This window comes from Lynx canadensis, chromosome A2 (genome assembly GCF_007474595.2).
Source record: "Lynx canadensis isolate LIC74 chromosome A2, mLynCan4.pri.v2, whole genome shotgun sequence".
NCBI lineage: Eukaryota > Metazoa > Chordata > Mammalia > Carnivora > Felidae > Lynx > Lynx canadensis.
Genome location: NC_044304.2, coordinates 21,655,784 through 21,677,066, shown reverse-complemented (window position 1 = coordinate 21,677,066; position 21,283 = coordinate 21,655,784). Strand labels below are relative to the sequence as shown.

At 39.8% G+C, this 21,283-nt stretch overlaps 1 protein-coding gene across 3 annotated transcripts in view; it reads left to right on the top strand.

Annotated features, from left to right (window-relative positions):
- Positions 1–906: 906 nt before the first annotated feature.
- DCP1A (decapping mRNA 1A) overlaps positions 907–21,283 on the top strand; it is a 57,637-nt gene continuing 37,260 nt past the window's right edge. Inside the window, exons 1-3 of one of the 3 annotated variants that reach the window (XM_030307017.1) lie at positions 907–1,094; positions 3,125–3,165; positions 5,286–5,413. In XM_030307017.1, coding sequence (XP_030162877.1) covers positions 960–1,094; positions 3,125–3,165; positions 5,286–5,413 — 304 coding nt within the window. In that variant the 5' untranslated portion in view covers positions 907–959. Of the gene's footprint in view, positions 1,095–3,124; positions 3,166–5,285; positions 5,414–11,645; positions 11,651–21,283 lie in introns of those variants that run through there. The other 2 variants (XM_030307019.1, XM_030307018.1) reach the window with 2 other exon arrangements.

Here is a 21,283-nt window from a genome sequence, read left to right as displayed (position 1 = left end):
AAGAGTCGAGGCTTAACTGAGCCACCCATGCACCCCGGGGTTTTGTTGTTGTTGTTGTTTTTCCTTTCAAAAATTCAATTCCATTGGGGTATCTGTTCAATGTAAGAAAAAAAAATTTTTAAACAAGTTGAGTGGTGTGAACAGAGCTCCGTATAGTCTCCGTTGTTTTACTCTTTAGCTAGTACATGGCTCTTCAAAATGTGTTAAAATGCCCAACAGATGTTTGCTAAAATAATGTATTATCTTTATCTTTTTAAAGCTTTAATCGATATAGGACAAACCCAGGCCTTCGTGCTCTCCTCCCAAGACCGGATGGAAGGAGTTACATGAGACCAAGACGAGGAAAATGAGCAAAAGTGAATTGCACAAGACATTCCTGTGTAGTTACAGGAGGCTTAGTTTGGCTTTTCTGAAAATTTTCCTACAGAAAAACACCAAATTGCTGGCGATAGTGATCCAGTGAGATCCGAGACCTGGGGCGACTTTCAGGGTACCGCCCTCCCTGCTCCCAGCTTCTCGGTGCTTTCCCCCCACGACCTGTTGAGTGCCGCACAGGCACAGCCGGCTTTTCGTTCCGCGGCCCAGCCTGCGCGTCCTCAAGCGCAGGCTGCCCCCGCGTCGGCCTGCTGCCTCGTCCGGCAGGAGCCCGAAGAAAGCTCGAGGGCAGCCTCGATCCCGCCGACAGGACATTTTAACCCGAGTACAGGATGCGCCTGCGCCCCCGCCGGCAAGCTCGGCCGCCAAAGCCACGCCGGACCCTAGGAGCCCGACGGTCCCGGAACCCGGCGCCCGGGCCGTGGACGCAGCGGAGCATAATAGCTGTTGTACCGCCCCGCCGCGAGGCCCGGAGGAGAAGCGGAAGTTGAGGGTGCTGACGCAGCTGGGGGAACCTTGCCTGGATGGCACCATCCTGCCCGCGACTCCGCCCCCGCTGGAGGGGCTCGGCTCCGGAATTCAAGATGGAGTCGCTGAGCCGAGCTGGGCAGGAGATGAGCCTTGCGGCCCTGAAGCAGCACGACCCCTACATCACCAGCATCGCAGACCTCACGGGCCAGGTCGCTCTGTACACCTTCTGCCCCAAGGCCAACCAGTGGGTGAGTGCGGCCAGGCCGCTGAGGTCGCCCGCCCGGCCACCGCCTCTTAAAGGGACCGCGCGGACTGTCCTGGGTTGGGGAAGATTCCGGAGGCCAGGGCGGCAGAGGAGAGGCCAGGGACTGGAGAAGAGACAGGCCGGTCCCTGAAAGGTGTCAGGGGCTTCGAGGATTGGGAGAGAGGAGCGAGAGAAGTAGGCCCAAGACGTCCCGAGGGAAAAGCCGATAGAGGGGAGGATTGCAGGAGGATCAGTCCCATGGGGTCGGGTCCGGGGACATGGGCGATCTGCCTTCTTTGCAGATGTGTTGGAGGATGAGAACGGTGGGGTCAGAAAGATACCTGAAAGATTGCGTTTGAAGCTGTGAGGGTTATTAGGTAAAGTACATATACATAATCTATAAACACCCGTGCTCTCCCCTAACAAGCACGTAAATAAGAGCCCCCTTCATAGAGGTCATTTGGATTTAAAGCTTGAAATCCAATTAGTTTCAATTCTTGGAAGGGAGGTGGTGGGGATAAATCCGGCTTTTATCTAACTGCACTCTGTTTCCAGAGTTTTGGAAAAGATTTCAAGGCACTTAGGAAAAGGGCTTCCATGTTAATGGGATTCCCTTGAAACCTTTGGAAAAGAGACCCTGTAAATGTGTTTCGTTCCAGCTGTGTTGCTGGTGATGTCACCTCTGAATGCTCCCTTCAGACTAAGTACTTTTTGGCTTTTTTTGCACGGGAGGGGGTCTGAAAAGTTACATTCAATCTGTTCTCTGACTTGTGAACTCCTGTTTAAAAGTAATATAATTTCCAGTTTTCTAGTAATTGACCCTCAGTAATTTGCTCATTCAGCTTTAGGCTTTCCATTTGTCAAATAATCTGTAAATGTTTGTTGGATTGAGTTCATAAATGACTAATGTTCACATTTCAGTAAGAAATGAAATGCTTATACTAACAAAGCTCTGAAATATTATTGTAATATATTCTTTGAGTTATAAAACAGAAACATAGGTTATATTTAATCAGTAATTTTGTAAGAATGATTTGACATTTATAAACACTTAATTCAGATGAAGAAAGTGTTCAGAATCCTCTTGCTTTACTTTATCTTCTTTACCTCCTGGAAGAGAAGGAGATATGGAAAGTCGAAAAGAACAAAATTATAGAATTTTTTTTTTTTTTTTAGTGTAGCTGTTCTAGACATTGCCTTAGTTTGAATTGTTCTGAATCATTTTACTTTATTTGGTCTGCATATAAATTTGTGAGCTGTGAATTGCAGACAAATGGTGAAGACTTGGGGGCAGGAACTTATGACTAACAAGCTTTTATTTCTAGTTTTTCACGGATTTTCAGTGTTGTGGAATTTTAATTGTGGAGTCCTGCTTTACATATGAAATGCAAGCCATAATCTGAATTGAAAAATAAGCTGCCGTTATTCATTCATTTGGATAATGGCACGTAGAACATAAGCAAAACTTTTTCTTTGTTATTTTACAATGAGTTGTAACTTCTCACAAACTATGTTGCTTCAATGAACCAAAGATAAAATTAAAACTATCATCAATGTTTTGGGGCACCTGTTAAGCGTCCAATGGTTTCAGTTCAGGTCATGATCTCGTGGTCTATGAGTTTGAGCCCCGAGTCAGGCTCTGTACTGACAGCTCAGAGCCTGGAGCCTGCTTCCGATTCTGTGTCTCCCTCTCTCTCTGCTTCTCCCCCATTTGCTTGCTCTCTCTCTCTCTCTCTCTCAAAAATAAATAAACATTAAAAATTTTTTTTTAATTTAAAAAAAAATGTTGCAGATAATAGACATGTTGCTGTATTGAACATTGTGTATACATTAGTATGCATTAATAGCATAGAAAGGATAAGAAAGAAACTGGTAACAGTAGTTTGTGGAGTAAAAGAGTTACTTGACCTGTTCCAAAGTGAGTAATTTTAAAATAAATAAGCTCATTTTAAACATGAATTATTTCTTCTCTATTAGGACCATTTGGGGTTGAAGTATGGGGGAAAAAACTAATTGACTCATTATCTATTATAGGAGAAGACTGATATAGAAGGGACCTTATTTGTGTATCGAAGGTAAGCTTTTTAAAAAAATGATACATGTCTATTTTTAATCTAATGGTGAATAGTGTCCTATAAAGTTCAGCGTTGTTGTACGTTTGTCTTTGGAACCTTCCTGCTTGTCCCTATTCATCCATTTGTAGCTGTGAGATTCTAACCAAGTTATGTCCGTTCTTTGAGCCTTCCTATGATTCAGAGCTAGTAATGTGTAATTTTAGCTTGAGAGTCATTTAGAAAGCCTGGATTACTCAGTTGCACACTTTATATTTTCAACTTTTCTGAGAGGTCATTATGTAAAATAGGATTGGTTTACAAACTACAGCTTTTGTTTTATTAGGCAACTTTTGTGTCCTAACTGTAACTGACAGGAAAGGATAGTCATGAGTCCTTATTTTTCTGGATCTCCCTTAGGTCTTGCTCTGACTGGGGCAGGTTCCTTCCCATGGTTTCTAAAGCAGAGGGATTCAGCAGGAATTATTACTGACATCTGGTCCTCCCCACCTTTTTGTATTAGGAGTTATCTTTTAAGGATTGCCTTTCTCCACTGATGGTAATTAACAAGAATTTGTCAAATATTCTCTAAATTCTGGTGTGTGGCTTTGAGATCTTGTCCAAATACACTGCTTTTTTTTTTCCTTTGTATGTAAGTGCTTTGATATTACATATTAACTATAGCAGCTCTTTAGTCTTTGCCACTTTGTTCCCTGCCGTTCATCTTTCTCCTTTAAAAAAAAAAAAAAAAAAAGGCCTTTATCCTTCACCTACTTCATTATTCTTTATTACCTATGTAAATCTCTAGAAACTCATTGTAGTTAGAGCCTCGGTATCTATGATATTTGGAAAGTACTTTCCTGGCCTTACTGTTACAGAATAGTACAGATCTACTGTTTGTAGAAAATATGAAGTTTAGTATAATAAATAGTTTGGTTTAATAATATTCATAGAGGCTTACACAGTGTTGATCCTAACAAAAGGAAACCAATGAAACTATTTGGGAAATGTGAGAATATTTTATGTGCCTTGGATTAAGGTATGCCACAGTGTCAGAATATCACTTTGCAGAGACCTTAGTCTAGAAGAAGCCTGGATTTGGAGTCAGAAAACCTAAAGCTGAATTCTAGTCACATTATTTGTGTGACTTTGGACAAAAGCCTTAATCATTCTGAGTTTATTTCCTAATCTGTAGAGTAGTATTCTAAAATCTCTCCCATGTACACAGAGAAATGAATGAGAAACTGTGAAATGTTGTATACATGTGAGGAGTGTCTAAAGGGTCATGTACTGACTCACCCTGATAGGAGAACCAAGGACATTTGTTATTATAGGATTCGAGGCATTTTCTGTCTAACTCAGGAGAACTGTGGAAAGACCTGTTTGGTGTAGGAAACAATCATGATTGTTATGGTTGACAGTCTATACTAAAACCAAGTCTGTACCGTATTTAAAATAAGTGATATTTTTGTTGAGCAAATGTTTATTAAACATCTACTGGCTATCTATCTTGGGATACAACTGCAAAAAAACAAGACAAGAACCCTATTTGTGTGGAGTTTACATTCTAGTGGAGAAAGACAGTAAATATAAAAAATAATAAGTGGTATGGGAAAAAAGAGGTGGGCTGGAGGTATTGAACTTGGGAGCAGGCTGGGAACCTGAGAAAGAGTAGTTCTTAGGTAAGTGTCACTGAGAAAGTGATATTGGAGGAGAAGCTTGCAGGGGGTGAGATAACTAGATTCGGGACGAGTGTTCCAGGCAAGGGTTTTTAGCTAGAAGTACTCTCCTGTAGGGAAACTGAAGAGCTCAGTGTGGCTGGAGCAAGAGAACAAGGGAAGAGGCAGAGGAGAGGAAGGCAAGGAGGACACCTACCAGCCAAGGCCCTGGTGGCCTTAGCAAGGCCATCGGCCTTCAGTCTGAGGGACTAAGCCCTTGGAAACTTCTGAGAAGAGGAGGGATATGATCTGTCTTAAATTTTTTTTTTTACAATTTTAAGTGCTAACAATGTTGTGTAATGCAATAATGTAGTTATTCTTTGAAATGGAAATAAAGAAGTAGATAACATTTCTGTGAATTAAACAGTGACTACAGGGTTGTTTGGTTTTTTTTGTTGTTGTTGTTTTTTTTTTGTCAAATCTAAGGTCAGCCTCACCTTACCATGGTTTTACCATTGTGAATCGACTGAATATGCACAATCTGGTTGAACCAGTGAATAAAGATTTGGAATTTCAGCTCCATGAACCATTTCTTCTGTATAGAAATGCAAGCTGTAAGTATATCTGTCTTATTATGGTTCATATGTTTACAATTAAAATTGAGTGACTTTAGTTTCTATCACACTATTTTTGGATTTGCAAGTTAATAATAAAAAACATAATCTATGCTCTTATGGTTATAAATGAGTCTCTTAGTAAGATCAAGCCTTTTAAATTGAACTTCTAAAATTGAAACAGTATACACTTTTGTATACAGTAACATTTATATTGTTTTAGTTAAATAAACTATTCCATATAATAGCATTACATTATATTCCTATTGTTTGTTTTATGAAAGTAAGTTTCACCCTTTGTTTTGGTTGTGACATTCAATTATTGGCTGTCCATGCCCCTGAACAACAGAAATAGAACTTAGTTTGAGAGATACAGGATGGGGACCAATACTGATATTTCTGTCCCTAAAGCAAGTACTATCTTTTGCCCTGGGAGTGTTATTTTTCAGTCTGTTTATTGAGTGTCTGCTGGGTCCAAATTCTGGGCCAGGAGCTGTTGTACTCACTGTTAATGATACAGTAACCTACGTACGGCAGGAAAGCAGTTAAGTCAGCTGTGACTCAGATGCAAGTGGCAGCTACTCAGTTGTAGAGCGACTTCTAGAGACCTTTCAGGCATTTTACAGACTCCTCAGAATGGTTGTATACAGTCCACAAAGCTCTTTCAAGAAGTAAGATACTAAAAAGTAACCTCAATTCCTGTATTTCAGTATGGGTGTTGAAGATATGAGTGTTTGAGGGCAGAAGAAAGGCAGTTTGTTTGGCACTGAGTGTAGGTAGATCAGACCTGGTTGTGTAGCAGAGCGACTGTCACTATCATCCAAGGAGATTGCCGGAGAGATGTTACTTCTCACTTAAAAAGGACAAGTTACTCTTTGGATTTCACTTGACTGGGCGGTAACTAGTATTGAAGGAATGTCTTCAGTGTAAAATAGAAGTAGCTCTGGAAATTAGGCTGCTTTTAATTCCCTGAGTGAGAAAGGATGTTGTTTCAGAGACAGAAGCCCCAAACTCTTCTCCACAGCTCACTTTATGTATCTGAGTGAAATAGAGTCTCTTGATTTTGCAGTGAACTATTTGTCCAGAAAGTTCCTCTCTGAGATTTAATTTCTGGGGACATACTGGAACTAATGTTAACAGCAGAATTACTTCAGATGGCAGCTTTCTTTGTGCTGAACTTTCTATTAAAGGGAAGATTCTGCAGCGAAACACAGATCCAGTTTGTTTGTTTGTTTTTTAAGGGAAATTGGCTTAATTCTGTTCCTTACTACCTGGAAACTTAATCTAGCTATTGCTTCTAACAAAAGTTTGAAAGTAGTCTGGAAAATTATCAGAGACCCATGGATTTCATAACTATTTAGCATAAGCCTAATGTGAATCATAGTATTTCTTTCACAAGCAAAGGTTCCTGTGGAGTTGAAAGTGCAACATAGCACAAATAGAATTAAATCACGATTAACCAGAATTTCACTAATCAGAGCCTCGGTTATCTGGAAAGGTAGATCAGACTTTTTTTGTGCACATCTAGCAGATACCTGGAGTACAACCTGACGTCACCATAAAAATGTGCTGTAACTTTAACCCCACTATAGTATCCTAGATTAATTTGTTGTGATGGTAAGAATTTAAATCGTCAGGAGTGTTTATTACGTTAATTAGAATATTCTCAAGCAGAAAGGTACACTAATACATTTTATTCTAGAAAGATTTTCAACAAGAAGTTGAAACAAAGGTTTCCTTAGTTGAACAGAAAACTCACTTAACCGAAGTTGTCCAATTCCCCAGTTAGTTGAGGCACTGAATTATTTTCTAAGGGCTGTATGGTTTCTGGTATTGCTAATTAGAAATGCAAGAGCACATCAGCTTGTTTTCAGACTAGAGAAAGGCCTGAAAAGGTCAAGTACAACACTGTGGGTGTATTAGAAACAGTCTACAAGAGGAGCTCGGGGAAGGTATTTAAAGGAACAGCTGTATCAGGGAGAAGTGACAAGGCAGGGTGAAGTGATTCTGGGAGTGTGATGGCCTCTCTTGGGTCTATGTTTTGTCTACCTAGTCTCAAATGTGGAAAATAGTCTTGTCAAGGCTGCAAGCTATTGAGTTGTTAAGGGATTTGTTCTTTAAACAAAAAGTTAATTAGTGTCTGATTGTGTATACAGGTAATTATACCTGATTCTGTGGCTGCTCTTCTGTCATTGTCTTGTGGGAAATATCACTAAAACACTGACCCGTTTCGCTCGTTATACCTTCAGATCCAGCTTCTTTCACTCATGTCAGTTTTTGGAGTTACTAGAAAACTGAGCTCTCATTTTTCCCAGTTCTAAATAAATTGTGTTGTTTTATTTTATTTTTTAGTTTTGATTTATACAACACCCCACCCCCACCCCCACAAGGAAAAGGTAAAATCTTGCAGAGAAAATGCCTACACTAGCCAAGGGCTTAGGTTGGTGATTCTGTTGAATATTCTGGAAGTAGTATATTCTATACTCATCAAAGGGCCTTTTGGCAGTCATGAGACCCCTGTGAGGCTGTGGCGAGGGTTGGGAAGACTGCAGATTCTGTAATTGATTAAGCAAAGGTGTAGTTCCTAACACCTTATTTCTGACTTATAGTGAGGAGACAAGAGTCCCAGAGAAGTTAAGAAACTTGCTCAAGAGTCGCAAGTTTGTAAGTGACATAGGCAGAATTCAGATCATCAAAGCCCGTGTTCTTTCTGGATGGCTGCAACAATAAAATTACTTAACTTCATCAATCCACATTCTAGAGCAAGGCTGTCAACTAGAACTCTAATAATGGGAATAATGGAAATTTTCTGTATCGGTCCTATCCCATAGAGCAGCCACCAGCTACCTGTGACTACTGTTGAGCATTCAAAGTGTGGCTGGTGCTACCAAGACATTTTCTTTTCCTTTTTAGTTTATTTAATTTAACCAATTTGCATGTAAGTAATCATATGTGGCTAGCGGCTACCATAATGGACAGAAGAGATGTAAAGCATGAACCCATGCTCCAAACACACCCTTTTGTTGTGCCATATCTGAATTTGGATTAGATTTTTATGCCTCTCATTTAGTCATTCTTTTTTAAAATTTATAAGTGATTCCTAGATACAAAGGCTGCAGAAGATATCCCTGAGGGTAGCTTTGCCATGGTAACACTCTTTTGGCATGAAATTTAATTTTCGGAAAAGAATTCTATTCTAGGCTTTGCCATTTTCGGGCTGTAACCTTGAATAAATCATGTAAACCACTGATCTGACCTGCTTATCTTAAAAGAGCATCATATACATGAAGGTATTTTGTCAGGCACTTATAAATATAAAATATTATAGACTGTGTCTCCATCTTGGACCCAAGCCAAGTGATCTTTTTAAAAAGTGGAAGAGTTGTAGGGATTTTAATATTATCCAGGTTCTCTTATAACCCAGGCCCGTAGTGTCCTTCTTCACATCCCTTCTAACTAGCACCAGCACAAGCTGGAGACTCTGTTTGTCTTTACAGATATTATTTTCGGATGTTATAGGGGCCATTACCAGACAGCCTGAGGTGTGATAAGTTGAAAATCTATACATGTTAAAAATGAGAAATATTAGAACGTACAAATTTTTTAAAGCTCTCAACAGAAGCAGTTCTGGTCAGTGGGTCACAGTGTTCATTTTGATCAGTATACTGGAACGCAAAGCACCCTCCTGTCTAAAACTTGGGATTGAGGTAGGTGTTTTATTTGTGGACACCTCTTCCTAAAAAACACTAATGATAGTTTTGTTTTGTTTTTTTAGTTTTTTTTAATGTTTATATATTTTTGAGAAAGAGAATGACAGAGCGTGAGCAGGGGAGGGACAAAGAGAGAGACACAGAATCCAAAGCAAGCTCCAGGCTCTGAGCTGTCAGCACAGAGCCCGACGCGGGGCTTGAACTCACAAAGTGTAAGATCATGACCTGAACCGAAGTCAGACGCTTAACCGACTGAGCCACCCAGATGCCCCCAAAACATTGATGATAGTTTTAATTTTATTTTTGATTGGTTGAAGAAACATAGTTTTTTTGCTGTGTAAATATGCGTTTCTACTGATCTGCTGATCTTCTGTTCTCATTTGTAAAGAGAATCCATGTTACCAACTGTATTATAAAACCATTCTTTGGGAGACTCTGAACTTCCAGGAGTTCCATGGCAGAGGCACATCAAAGTAAATCTCCTTCAACTCCTGTCCAGCAGTATCATGACAGAAAACCTTCCTCCTACAAACATTTAGAATTGCTGTATAAAATATTAAGTGCATAGCTTAGGCAAAAAGAGAATAGGGGACATTTCAGTGGCCAGCATCAGAGTGAGAGCTGAGGGCTGAAGGGAGGAGCTTATAAACTGACACTGGCTGCCAGCTGTTAGAGCTTCTTATGTATGGAGCTCTCCTTCAGTAAGGACCCCATTACAGTGACACGGGGCCAGGAGACAAGGCCATGAACTCTCACAGGTGGAGAGGTGGAGCTGAGACACCTTTATATACATACAGCCAGGTCCCCTAATGCGCTACATATTAATGAATCAGAAAGATAGCCCACCAACCAAAGAGGAGGACAAGGCAAGTTTATCTATCTCAGTATGGGCGGTGGTTAGAGGGAAAATGTCTCCCCCTGAAAATTGTGGCCATGAGCCTTCTCTCATACAGGATTTGGGGTTCAGGTTATACCATTCATTTGGTATAATTTCTTACCCAGGCCAAAAACTAACATAAAAATTGATCCTCAGCTGGTGAGTACCCTAGGACACCTGGTAAAAGCAAATGCAAAATTCTTCTAGAGGGACAACCAGATTGCCCGGGGAGCTCATTGATAAGCCTCCTGGTCTAAAATTACTAACAAGGAGTAATTATCTACAAGGAGATAATTCACAAGGAGTGTGAATTATCTACAGGGAGATAATTCACAATCAGTGAAAGGTAGAACACAACAAACAGGATTAGCCAAACCTTCCCAGGAACTTTTTAGTTAATGAAATGATCAGAGACGTTAATGGATGTAAATGTCACATGTATAAAATAAAGTGACAGGTAGCTTTGAAAAATAACCAAGTCCAATTCCTAGAACTTAAAATTTTAATTATTGAAATAAACTCTGCCTGGACTCAGCAGTTAATTTGTAACAACAGAAAAGAGAATTGAAGAATAGAAAAGGACATCTGAGGGAATTCTCCAGAATTCATCCAAAAAATGAAAAGAAATGGAAAATGGGACCAAGAGCATAGGCTTGGAAAGTCTAGCATGTAACAGAGAAGAATTTCAGAATATAAAATAGGTTTAAGAGAGACACTATCTGAAGAGATTACAACTAAGAATTTTCTAGAATCCTTGAAAGACATGAACCTCAGATTTAGGCAGTAAAATAAGGCACCAAGCATAGTAAGTAGAAATCACAAAAAGAAGCAACCAAAGGCTACTTGAGACTAATTACTTACAAAGAGCACCAGTTAGACTGACAGCATATTTAGTTGCAGCTCCTGAGTTCGGAAGACAAAGGAATAATGTTTTCAGAGTACTGAGGAAAAAACAACCCACACTTCAGTAGTTCAGGAGAACAAAATAAAGACATTTTTCAACAAAAACGGAACTTTTGCCTCCAGCAGCCCCTTTCTGAAGGTGCTTCTAAAGCAGTGCTGCCTGGTACAATAGCCACTAGCCGCACATGGCTGTTGAGCGCTTGAAATGCTCCTAGTGCAACTGAATTCTGAATTGTATTTAATTTGGTTCAGAAATAAAATTGAGTACAGAAGTAAGAAATGAAGTTTACAAACTATAATGAGCAAAGAAAAGGAGGTGAGTCAAAGTAAGCATGGACTGTATAAAACAGTGAAATGACTGACGTGAGCAGAGGTGCTAAACAGGTGAAGCAGGATGCTGGGGAGGCTCAGTCGGTTAATACCCGACTCTTAACTTTTGGCTCAGGTCATGATCTTGCAGTCATGAGATCAAGCCCACCTTGGGCTCTGCGCAGACAGCAGGAAGCCTACTTGGGATTCTCTCCTCTGTCTCATTCTGTCCCTCCCCTGCTTGCGTGTTTTCTCTCTCTCTCTCTCTCTCTCTCTCTCTCTCTCTCTCTCTCTCTCAAAATAAATAAATATTTTTTAAAAAGGTGAAGCAAAAATACTAGACACTAATAGCTTAAGGTAAAAGCTCTTCAAACCTAAAGCATCCCACGACTCAAGTAAGAATAGATAAATTGATTAACCATAGACTTAAATCAAGCTGTTTATGTTCAAATGATTCAGGGTAACCACTGCAAAACAAACAGGATGTCTTTTAAACCAGTGCAAACCAGGATGGGGAAAGAAGTGAATGAACACCACGGGAAATAGAAAGCCCAACATAAAATGACATAAATAAATCAGTAAATAGAACAAAATGTTAAGTGAACTAAACTTGCCAGTTCAAAAAGATTGTAGGACAGGATGAAGATACAGAATTTGTGAGTAAGGCTGTTTTCAAAAAACTTAAAACTCACCTGGAAAGATTGAAAGTAAGGGGATGGAATGCAATCTATCAGGCAACTGTTAACCGAACAGAGCTGCTGCAGCTGTGCTAATCATACCTGATAGACTTCAGGTGAAAAACATCAGGGGCTAAAGTTGCCACATAATGAGAAGAGGAATGAATTACCTAGAAGATAAAACTACCCCATATGGGATATCCCATATCCCATACGTATACCTAGTATATGCCAGAAATACATATCAAATGTTAAAAATCCATAATCATAGGGGGAGATTTTAACAGGCCACCTCAGTAATTGACAGATAAAGCAGATGGTTGTGAGTTACTGAAACAGTACAGTTAAACTTGATCTACCGGGCATATAAAGAACCCTGCCTGCTTCCAGCAATTCGAGAATTTGCATTTTTTTCAAATACATATTAGAATTTTATTAAAATAACCATATGTAGGCCACCCAGCCCAAGAAGTTAAGAAAAAAGAGAAATCTGGGTTAAGTTGGAGGAAAATACAGATGAGTAGCAATTAACTGCAGAACAAAGAAATTTCACTAGAAGGATAGAACGAAATCAACAGCAAAAACTCTCCCCCATAACCTGATTGATCCAACAACAAAAAGAGTGGGGATGGGGACAGATCGGGCAATATTAGGAATAATCAATATATTTTTTACATATTGCAACTAAATGTAGGGAACACGTTTTTTTAAAAACAAGAAATCGCTATGAAAAACTTTCTGCCTATATGTTTAAGACTTAGATTGTATGGTTTCTTAGAAGAAGCATAGTATAACAAAACTTATTCAGGAATAAAGAGATCTGAATACACTCAGAAACAATAAAATGTTGGGTCAGTAGTTTAAAATCTTTCCCATCACATCTAAATAAAATGCTAAGAAGAATGTTGTATTCAGTAAGTGGTACGAGGACAATTACTCTCCCATTTAGAGACTGGCCTCTGAAAAGCAGATATAGGATCTGTACATTTCTGATCTTCTCACAGGACACTTATCTCGACAGTCCACTGTTCTACAGTGAGGAGATCATGATTCTATTACCCACTATTCCTTCAGCAAGCATTTGGCAAGCCTCTGCTACACGCAACTTAGCTTACTACTCTGTTTCTTCTAGAAAACGCTTTCCCTAAGACCAGTGTCAGGAGTCCTTTGATTTCCACTTCCGTGGAAATTTAATTTTGGAATGCCCCAAGACTATTTTCTGTAAACAGGGTTCTGAGCAATTTTTTTTTAATCCAAAATTTGGTATTATATGAATCAACAAAAAAGTAAAAGTAAGCAAAATTGGTTTTTCTCTTTGTTACAGCAAGACAGTCTCCATCGTAACTTGGTTCATTGAAAACATTAAAGTAAAGGTTTGTGGTCCCAATAAGCTCTATAAAGTCAATTCTGGCATTCAGTGATTTCCTTTTGCAAAAACTATTTCGGTATTGTCTTTTACTCTGTTTTTAAACAAACAAGCTGATTATTTAACTCAGACGTACACTTTAATACAGTGATACTTAATGAACATCTGTCATTTACCAAGCACTTTACCAAGCGCTATATATACCATTTCGGTTAAACCTATGAGGTACTTTTAAAGAATTTTAGTTATTTTTTTTAATCCTTAGGTTCTGTTGCATTTTCTTAGAAAAATTATAAGCAAGAAGTCATTAAATTGTGTTAGAACTCTACCTTTCTGAAAGGGTCAGGATTCTTAATGAAATATGTTACTATATCAATCCCAGTGCTATGACTATTACTCCTAAAACAGCTCTGTTAATTAATGGTAAAACTTAATGATTTAAAATCTGTGATTAGAAATATCAGCTATAAATTTTAATGATTAGGCTAGTACTAGTGAAAATCTGATCCACCAGAGACTGTGGAGGAATTTACATGTTTAGGGTTTTTTCCTGGTCATTTTTAGCAGCAACACTGATCCATTAATTAGAAGAAATACACAGTCTAGATTTTGTCTTCTCAGACCTAACTGTATTCCTTCCTTAGACCAATGTATGATGGTGGTTTTAGCCAAAAAAAAAAAAAAAAAAGATTATTTTACTTTATGTGTATGTTAGACTTTGCATTTTTTTTTTTTACTGAAAGATAACAAGGACAGTTATTCACGTTTCCTGCATCCAACACCTCAGGGCATGGATCTCCCACTGAATGACACTTTTCATTTTTTTAAATGTTTTCTATAATCCAAAAGCACTTTTGGAAAAATGAGCAAAGTATGTTGCCCTGTAACCTGCGTAACGACAACAAATCACTGTAACAAGCAAGTGAAAATAAAAACGTTATTGCTATTGAATATTTTTAAGAACTTACCTCCAAAAGTCTGTGAGAAGTACCTCTTTGTTTCCGCTTCACTTACAACTTTTCCTTTATATCGGGCATCAGTCTCTTGATAGAGAGCATTTTTAATTAAAATTAGATCACTAGAAAAGGCAGGGAGATTCATTTCCATAGTGTTGAAAATACAGCTGCCAAATGGAAAGTTTTAGTAGAAGAAACACTGTAATGTGTACTTTTTTTTTTTTTTTTTTTTTTTTTTTGTCTCTGCTTGCCCTTTCTCAGTTCAAGGGCAAGACTCAGAACAGTAGAGATGGTAGGTGGCTCCTGGCATTTGCACAGATCTTCAGACTCCAAGCACAGTGCAGGAAATGTCCTTGCAAGAGAAGTTTACAATTTGTCAGGTCAAAAAATGTGACTTCTACCTCCAGACTGAAGGAGGAATTTATAAACAATTCTAAAAGCTCCACAGTCCATTCCCTGTGATCTTTGAATGCAGCACAGTGCTTCTCCAGCAGCCTGAAGAAAGGCAGGCGGTGTTCGCCATCTGCAGCGGCAGTGCTGTGGTTGGTGTGATTCCGTAATCAGTGGAGGAGAAAGGACCTGTGGCAAGTGCATTAATCTGGCCTTCTGGACAAAGATAAGGAAAGAGCCTTGCTGTTGCCACGTTAGTAGATCGAGGAGGTAGAAACACCATGAAAACATAGAGTGTAACTGAGACCCCAAGGCTGACCTGGTGACGCTGTCAGGTCAGACATTTCAAATGTCTCTGTTGCTCTCTCTGTTGCAGCCACTGTTTGGTGTTCTAATAGAGCCTGTAGTGTTCCAGTGGAGTCTCTAGTAGGGCCTCTGCCAAGTACCTTCTGGTTAACTTTGTAAGTCCGTGAACATTTCAGAATTTCCAAAGCAGATTCATTTAGTGTATCTCACTAAGTACTGGCTTTTTCCCCCCTAAAGTAGAGTTGTCAGGTAAAATGCAATTTTATCTTTGTTTTTTATTGTGGTATTACCATAATTATAAATATTTTAAAAGTTAACCATGCATGCACCATTTATCTCTTTTAGATAATTAATAGTTTCTCTTCTGAGAACTCTCAAAGAAAAGCAACAATTACTTATAGCTAAGTGGCAGAAATGTGTTCTTTATATGTATGTATACAGGTTTTCACCTCTTGTTTACAAAGTGAAGTTCATTGTGGAGGTAAAAATTGAAACAGGGGTGCCTGGGTGGCTCAGTCGGTTGGGCGTCTGACTTCAGGTCGGGTCGGGTCATGATCTCACAGCTCGTGAGTTCTAGCCCTGCGTTGGGCTCTCTGCTGACAGCTCAGAGCCTGGAGCTTTGAATTCTGTGGCTCCCTCGCTCTCTGCCCCTCCCCCGGTCGTGCTGTCTTTCTTTCTCTCTCTCTCTCCCTCCCTCCATCTCTCTCTCTCTCTCTCTCTCTCTCAAAAGTTAAAAAAAAAATTTTTGAAGCAGAGTAACCACTAGAAAATTTGAAGCCACTCTGGAGTAGGCAGAATAAACCTCAAGACCTCATGAGGTTTAGTCCCCTGGAGGGTCCAGGCAGATCTGAGCTACTTACAAAGTCACTACTTCCAGGGATGCTCGGCATTTTTTTTTTTTTTTTTTTAAACAGAAAGGCATGGGATAAGCATTTGCTACCATTTAAAAATGACATTTTACACAGACACCTGGATTTCTACCTTTCCTTCTTATGACAAAGTGGCTGTATAGCCATACAGCACCTGCATCCCTGTAAGCACTGATAGTCAGGAACTCTGGGTAGGGCATGCCCCCCACAGCCTCACTGATCCCACCACAGCCTCACGGATCCCACCACACCCTGTGTCTCTTAGACTATCATGGGCATTTGCCTTACAACCCTGGTTTGGACGATCTGTTAGTAAATCGGCAGAAAAATACATATATAGCAGAGAAGTTAGGGAAAGGAGAGAAAAGAAGTTCCCTCTTTTCTCACCTACTATTTGAACTGTTTCCCAAAGCCCTAAATGTGGATTTTTGGGAGCACAGAAAACAGGAACTCAGCTCCTTGGAGGCCAGGGACCATGCTTCCCAACCTTTGTTGTCCCTTCTGATACATAAAAGTGATCATTTCTGTGTGGGACACTGGGGTGAATAGACCACTAGGGGTCGGACAGGTCCAACATTTGGCATACCCATAATCACTTGCAGCGACCCACCCCCACCCCCAGGGGAAGCTCTGCCTTGGGAGCAGCAAGTACTGTGTGGCAGGAAACTCTAACAGCAGGCATCAAGCCCTGGTGTGACTCCGCATTTTGTTTTATTTACTTAGAGCTGCCATTATTTAAGAATAGGAAGTCTGTAACTGGAAATGATCAGATGTAATATTCTTTGGGTTTATTTTCTTAATTTCCCAAAAAAGTTAGTGGTCATTTCATGTATCTGAATCCCATACTAAGATTACAGTGTTTAAAGGGACTATGGAAGTGATATTGCCAGTAAATGGTTTCAGGCTTGATTTAATTTAGAGAGGGGCACTAAATGTGAAAATACTAAACCAAAGAGTGTGCAGAATAACATTTTAAAATTTCCTGACCTATGTCTTTAATCAGTGTTCACTAAAGAGACACTGCAATTTTTTTTTTTTATCATTTATTTATTTTTGAGAGATAGAGACAGAGCGTGAGCAGGGGAGGAGCAGAGAGAGAGAGAGGGAGACACAGATCTGAAGCAGGCTCCAGGCTCTGAGCTGTCAGCACAGAGCCCGACGTGGGGCTCGAACTCCCGGACCGCGAGATTATGACCTGAGCCGAAGTCAAGACACTTAACCAACTGAGCCACCTAGGTGCCCCTAGACACTGCAATTTAATTTTTTTTTTAATTTTTAAAAAGTGTATTCATTTATTTCTGAGAGAGAGAGAGAGAGAGAGAGGGCGCACATGGACAGAGGAGGGGCAGAGAGAGAGAGGGAGACACGGAATCCAAAGACACAGAATCCGAAGCAGGCTCCAGGCTCTGAGCTGTCAGCACAGAGCCCGCATGGGGCTCAAACTCACGAACCACAAGATCCCACCTGAGCCAAAGTCCAACACTCAACCGAGCCACCTAGGCACCCCTGCAATTTAAATTTTAGAAAGTACACTCTCTCTTCTATGTTTGTGTTCATTGGTGTTTTAAGATGTGTGTTCTTTGGCCATAACAGGTAAGCTGCTGAGGTAACTGAATCCCATTTACCAGCTGCATGTATGGATTCATAGCATTTTCCTGCGTGCCTGTTTGCCACCTACCACAGTTCCTGTCAAAATCCTAGGCCAGCCAGGCTGCGGCCCCACACCCTTTTTCCTGTGTTCTACTTTCCACCTCGGAGCCTTTCTCTTCTCTCTTTCCTTTAATGTCGATGTGGAGCCACCAGGCTAGGCTTATTGTCCTAAAGGAAATGATCTTTCAAGGCAGGGGCATTTGCTGTTTCACTAGCCGGGGCAGGCTACTGTTTACATAATCTATTCCATTCTTACATTACTTTTATAATCAGAAGGATCTTCCTTATGTTTAGAGTAAATGTTTTTGGCCATATTCAAAACACATTTTCTTGTTCTTCCTTCCTGTGTAGAGGATCTTTGTCAGTATCATCTTTAGAAATTTTATAACTCTTAACACCATTGCCAAAAAGCTTTTATCAAACCCCTTTTGTGTTTGGCACCATACTGAGAAAATCTCCAACCTCCTCAGATCCTTTTAGAAAGTAGGTCAGATCTAAATAATAAATGAATCAAAAAGACAGCATGTGCATGAGAGTGATTCCCAGCTCTGTTCTTGTGACATTTCACAGCATCTCAAGAAGTCTCAAGGGATTTTACAAAGCCTCCAAATTAATTTGGATTCTCTTGATCTTATACATGCCGTATACCATTCCAGATGAGAAGCAGAATGAGATGTAACATCAAATCATAACGGGCTGCTGGATCTGCAAACTGCGCTCTCTGGGAAAATGGAAAACTCTTGCTCCTCAGCTTTTTCAGATTTCTCAATATTGGGGCACCTGGTGGTTCAGTCGATTAAGCATCTGACTTCAGCTCAGGTCATGATCCCGCGGTTCGTGAGTTCGAGCCCCGCATCGGGCTCTGTGCTGACAGCTCAGAGCCTGGAGCCTGCTTCGGATTCTGTGTCTTCCTCTCTCTCTGCCCCGCCCCTACTCGCTCGCTCTCTGTCTCTCAAAAATAAACATTAAAAAAAATCTTTAAAATTTCTCAGTATTAAGTAATCTAATGGCTTTAATCTTTTGACAGTCTTGTTTTGCACGATTTTAAAAGAAAGATGCTGTCATTTAAAAAGCAAAGGAAACACTTAATTTTCGATATTCTTTTCTGCATTTTGATGTTTTTCATGGAAGTACAACTTAAAAGTGATTAAATATCCTACCACACTCCCTAACTCTTTGGTGACTTGCTTGTACTGCATGACTTACTTGGGACAGCCGTTAACAGCTGCAAATATGGTGGGGGGTCCAATAGGTAGATAGTTTGCTTTTGTCTTGAGAAAAGCCACTTATAAATCAGGATGCCATCATTATTTGCCACAGCAAAATAATACTATATTGTCAAATCCTTAAATTGCTGTAGTTAATCAAGGAAAATTATGTCGGGATGTTTCAGCAAATGAATTGTTCACGGTATGTGTTGGGCCTTGGAGTGGAAGTTCTCTTGAGGGAAGAATACTTGGCTTTGGCTTGGAGACAGGTCCTCCGTGATCTGAGCTATCTGGTAACTTGTCTGTCTTTCCTCACCGGTGACAGTGACAGGCTCAGGGGCAGCTCTCAGGGCTTTCTTGCCAGTTGCATGCACTGTGCATTTGATATGTTGGCAGACAGAGCTGATTCTTGGATGCGTGTCTGAACCTCTACAGGTCCACTTTTGGCAGAATCGAGTGTGACTCTTATCCCGTACCCATTAAGCTATCGTTATGGCTTCCTTATCTTTATTTCTTCTGCAAATATGCCTTTGAAAGTGTTTGGGTCTCTTTTGGCAGTTTACTTGATAATGTACAAGAGTGGAAGGCGTGTGTCTTATTTCTAAATTCTAGAGTATTTCTTCAAGGGAAGAAGAGAGGATATAAGTAAAGTTTTGTCAACGTAAGTTGATAGTTCTGCTGGGTTTATTTTGATTATCCATATGGAATTCTTTCTTAAGAGTTGGGCTTTCAACCCCCTATGAAAACATTATTAAATGCCCCTGTTCAGCCCAAAGAATGTTCTGAGCCTAATGTATTGCATGTCACAAACTTTCTGATCAGTCTAAGTTACATGGGTGTGTCCATCAGAGGGAAACTGGAATCTTGTATTTGGACTCTTGTGTTTTGTGTGTTCTTTAGCCAAGGTTGGAAGAGGCATATTTAAAGAAAGATGGTTGCGTGTACTTGCCATATATGGAGTCTTTTCAAAGCCCAATCTGATTACTCTATGTAGGAGCAATCCTTAGCCGCGAGGAATAGGAACATAACCAAAGATACTGCTTATATCTTGTCTGTAACAGAGCTTCCTCTGTGTTCCTTGTCAGAGGGATGTCAAAGCTAAATTTAATCTGTTTACTTACATGTAAAATATTCCAAGATTACTTGTTATTCATTAGACATTGATTCTGCTTGAAGCGTTGGTGGTGTTTTATAGTTCTGTGAACAGAAGAGGGGCTGTGAACCTGGATTCCAAACATGGAAAACTCTTCACATCAGGCTGCATGAAGGCTCAGAAAACAAAAGCCAACCTGGTAGTGTGGTAGTTAGTGTGCACAGTCACCTGCAGGACACATAGCCAGACGTGGAGCCCAACAGTCAAGGACGGTTTTAGTGAAATTGAAGGGTTTCTCTACCAGAGAACAGGTTAGGAAAAAAATTCACGTTGATGATTTCATTCATAAAATGAAGCCATTCACTCACTGTATCAATGTTTTCACTCTCTTTGCAAGGACAACTGAAAAAAATCCAATTAAACTTTTATTTCTGTCAAAAAAGGAACTTTAAAGTTGTGATTGGCCGTGAATGTTTTTGTAGAATATAATGACGTTAATTCAGCATGAAACAAAAATTTGCCGTTAAAAAGCTTTTGTACACTGAAAACTATAAGACATTAATGAAGGAAGTCGAAGAAAACACAAAGAATTGGGAAAATATTTCATGCTCCTGGATTAGAAGGAGTAATATTGTTAAAATGTCTAAACTGCCTTAAGCAATCTACAGATTGAGTGTATTTCGTATCAAAATTGCCGTGACGTTTTTCACAGAAATAGAATAAACGATCCTAAAATTTGTATGGAACCACAAAAGACCCCAGATAGCCAAACTTGAGGATGAAGAAAAAATCCAGAGGTATCACAGACCCAGATTTCAAGATAAACTACAGAGCTGTAGTATGCAAAACAGTATGGTACTAGCACAAAAATAGACACATAGATCAGCGAAACAGAAGAGAGTACCCAGCAATAAACCCACACATATATGGTCGAGCTAATTTCCAACAAGGGAACCAAGAATATACCATGGGGAAAAGACAGTCTGTTCAGTAAATGGTGTTGGGGAAAGTGGACAGCTACCTGCTACTATCTTATCTTACACCATACACAAGAAATAAATTCAAAATAGATTAAAAACTTGAATGTAAGACCTGATACTGTGAAACCCCTAGAGGAAAACATAGGTGGTAAGCTCCTAGACATCAGTTTTGGCAATGATTTTTTTGGATTTGACACCAAAAGCAAAGGCAGAAAAAGCAAAAATAAACAAGTGAGACTATATCAGACTAAAAGCTTTTGCGGAGCAGAGGAAACCTTCAACAAAATAAAAGGCATCCTACCAAACAAGAGAAAAATGTTTGCAAGTCATATATCTGATATGGGGCTAATACCCAAATTATATAAAGGACTCATGCATCTCAATAGCAAAAGAACAATCTGATTAAAAAGTGGGCAGAAGATTTGAACAGACATTTTTCCAAAGAAGACATACACATGGCCAACAGGTGCATGAAAAGATGCTCCACATCACTAATATCAGGGAAATGCAAATTAAAACCACAGTGAGGTTACTCCACACGTGTTAGAATGGCTCTTGTCAAAAATACAAGAAATA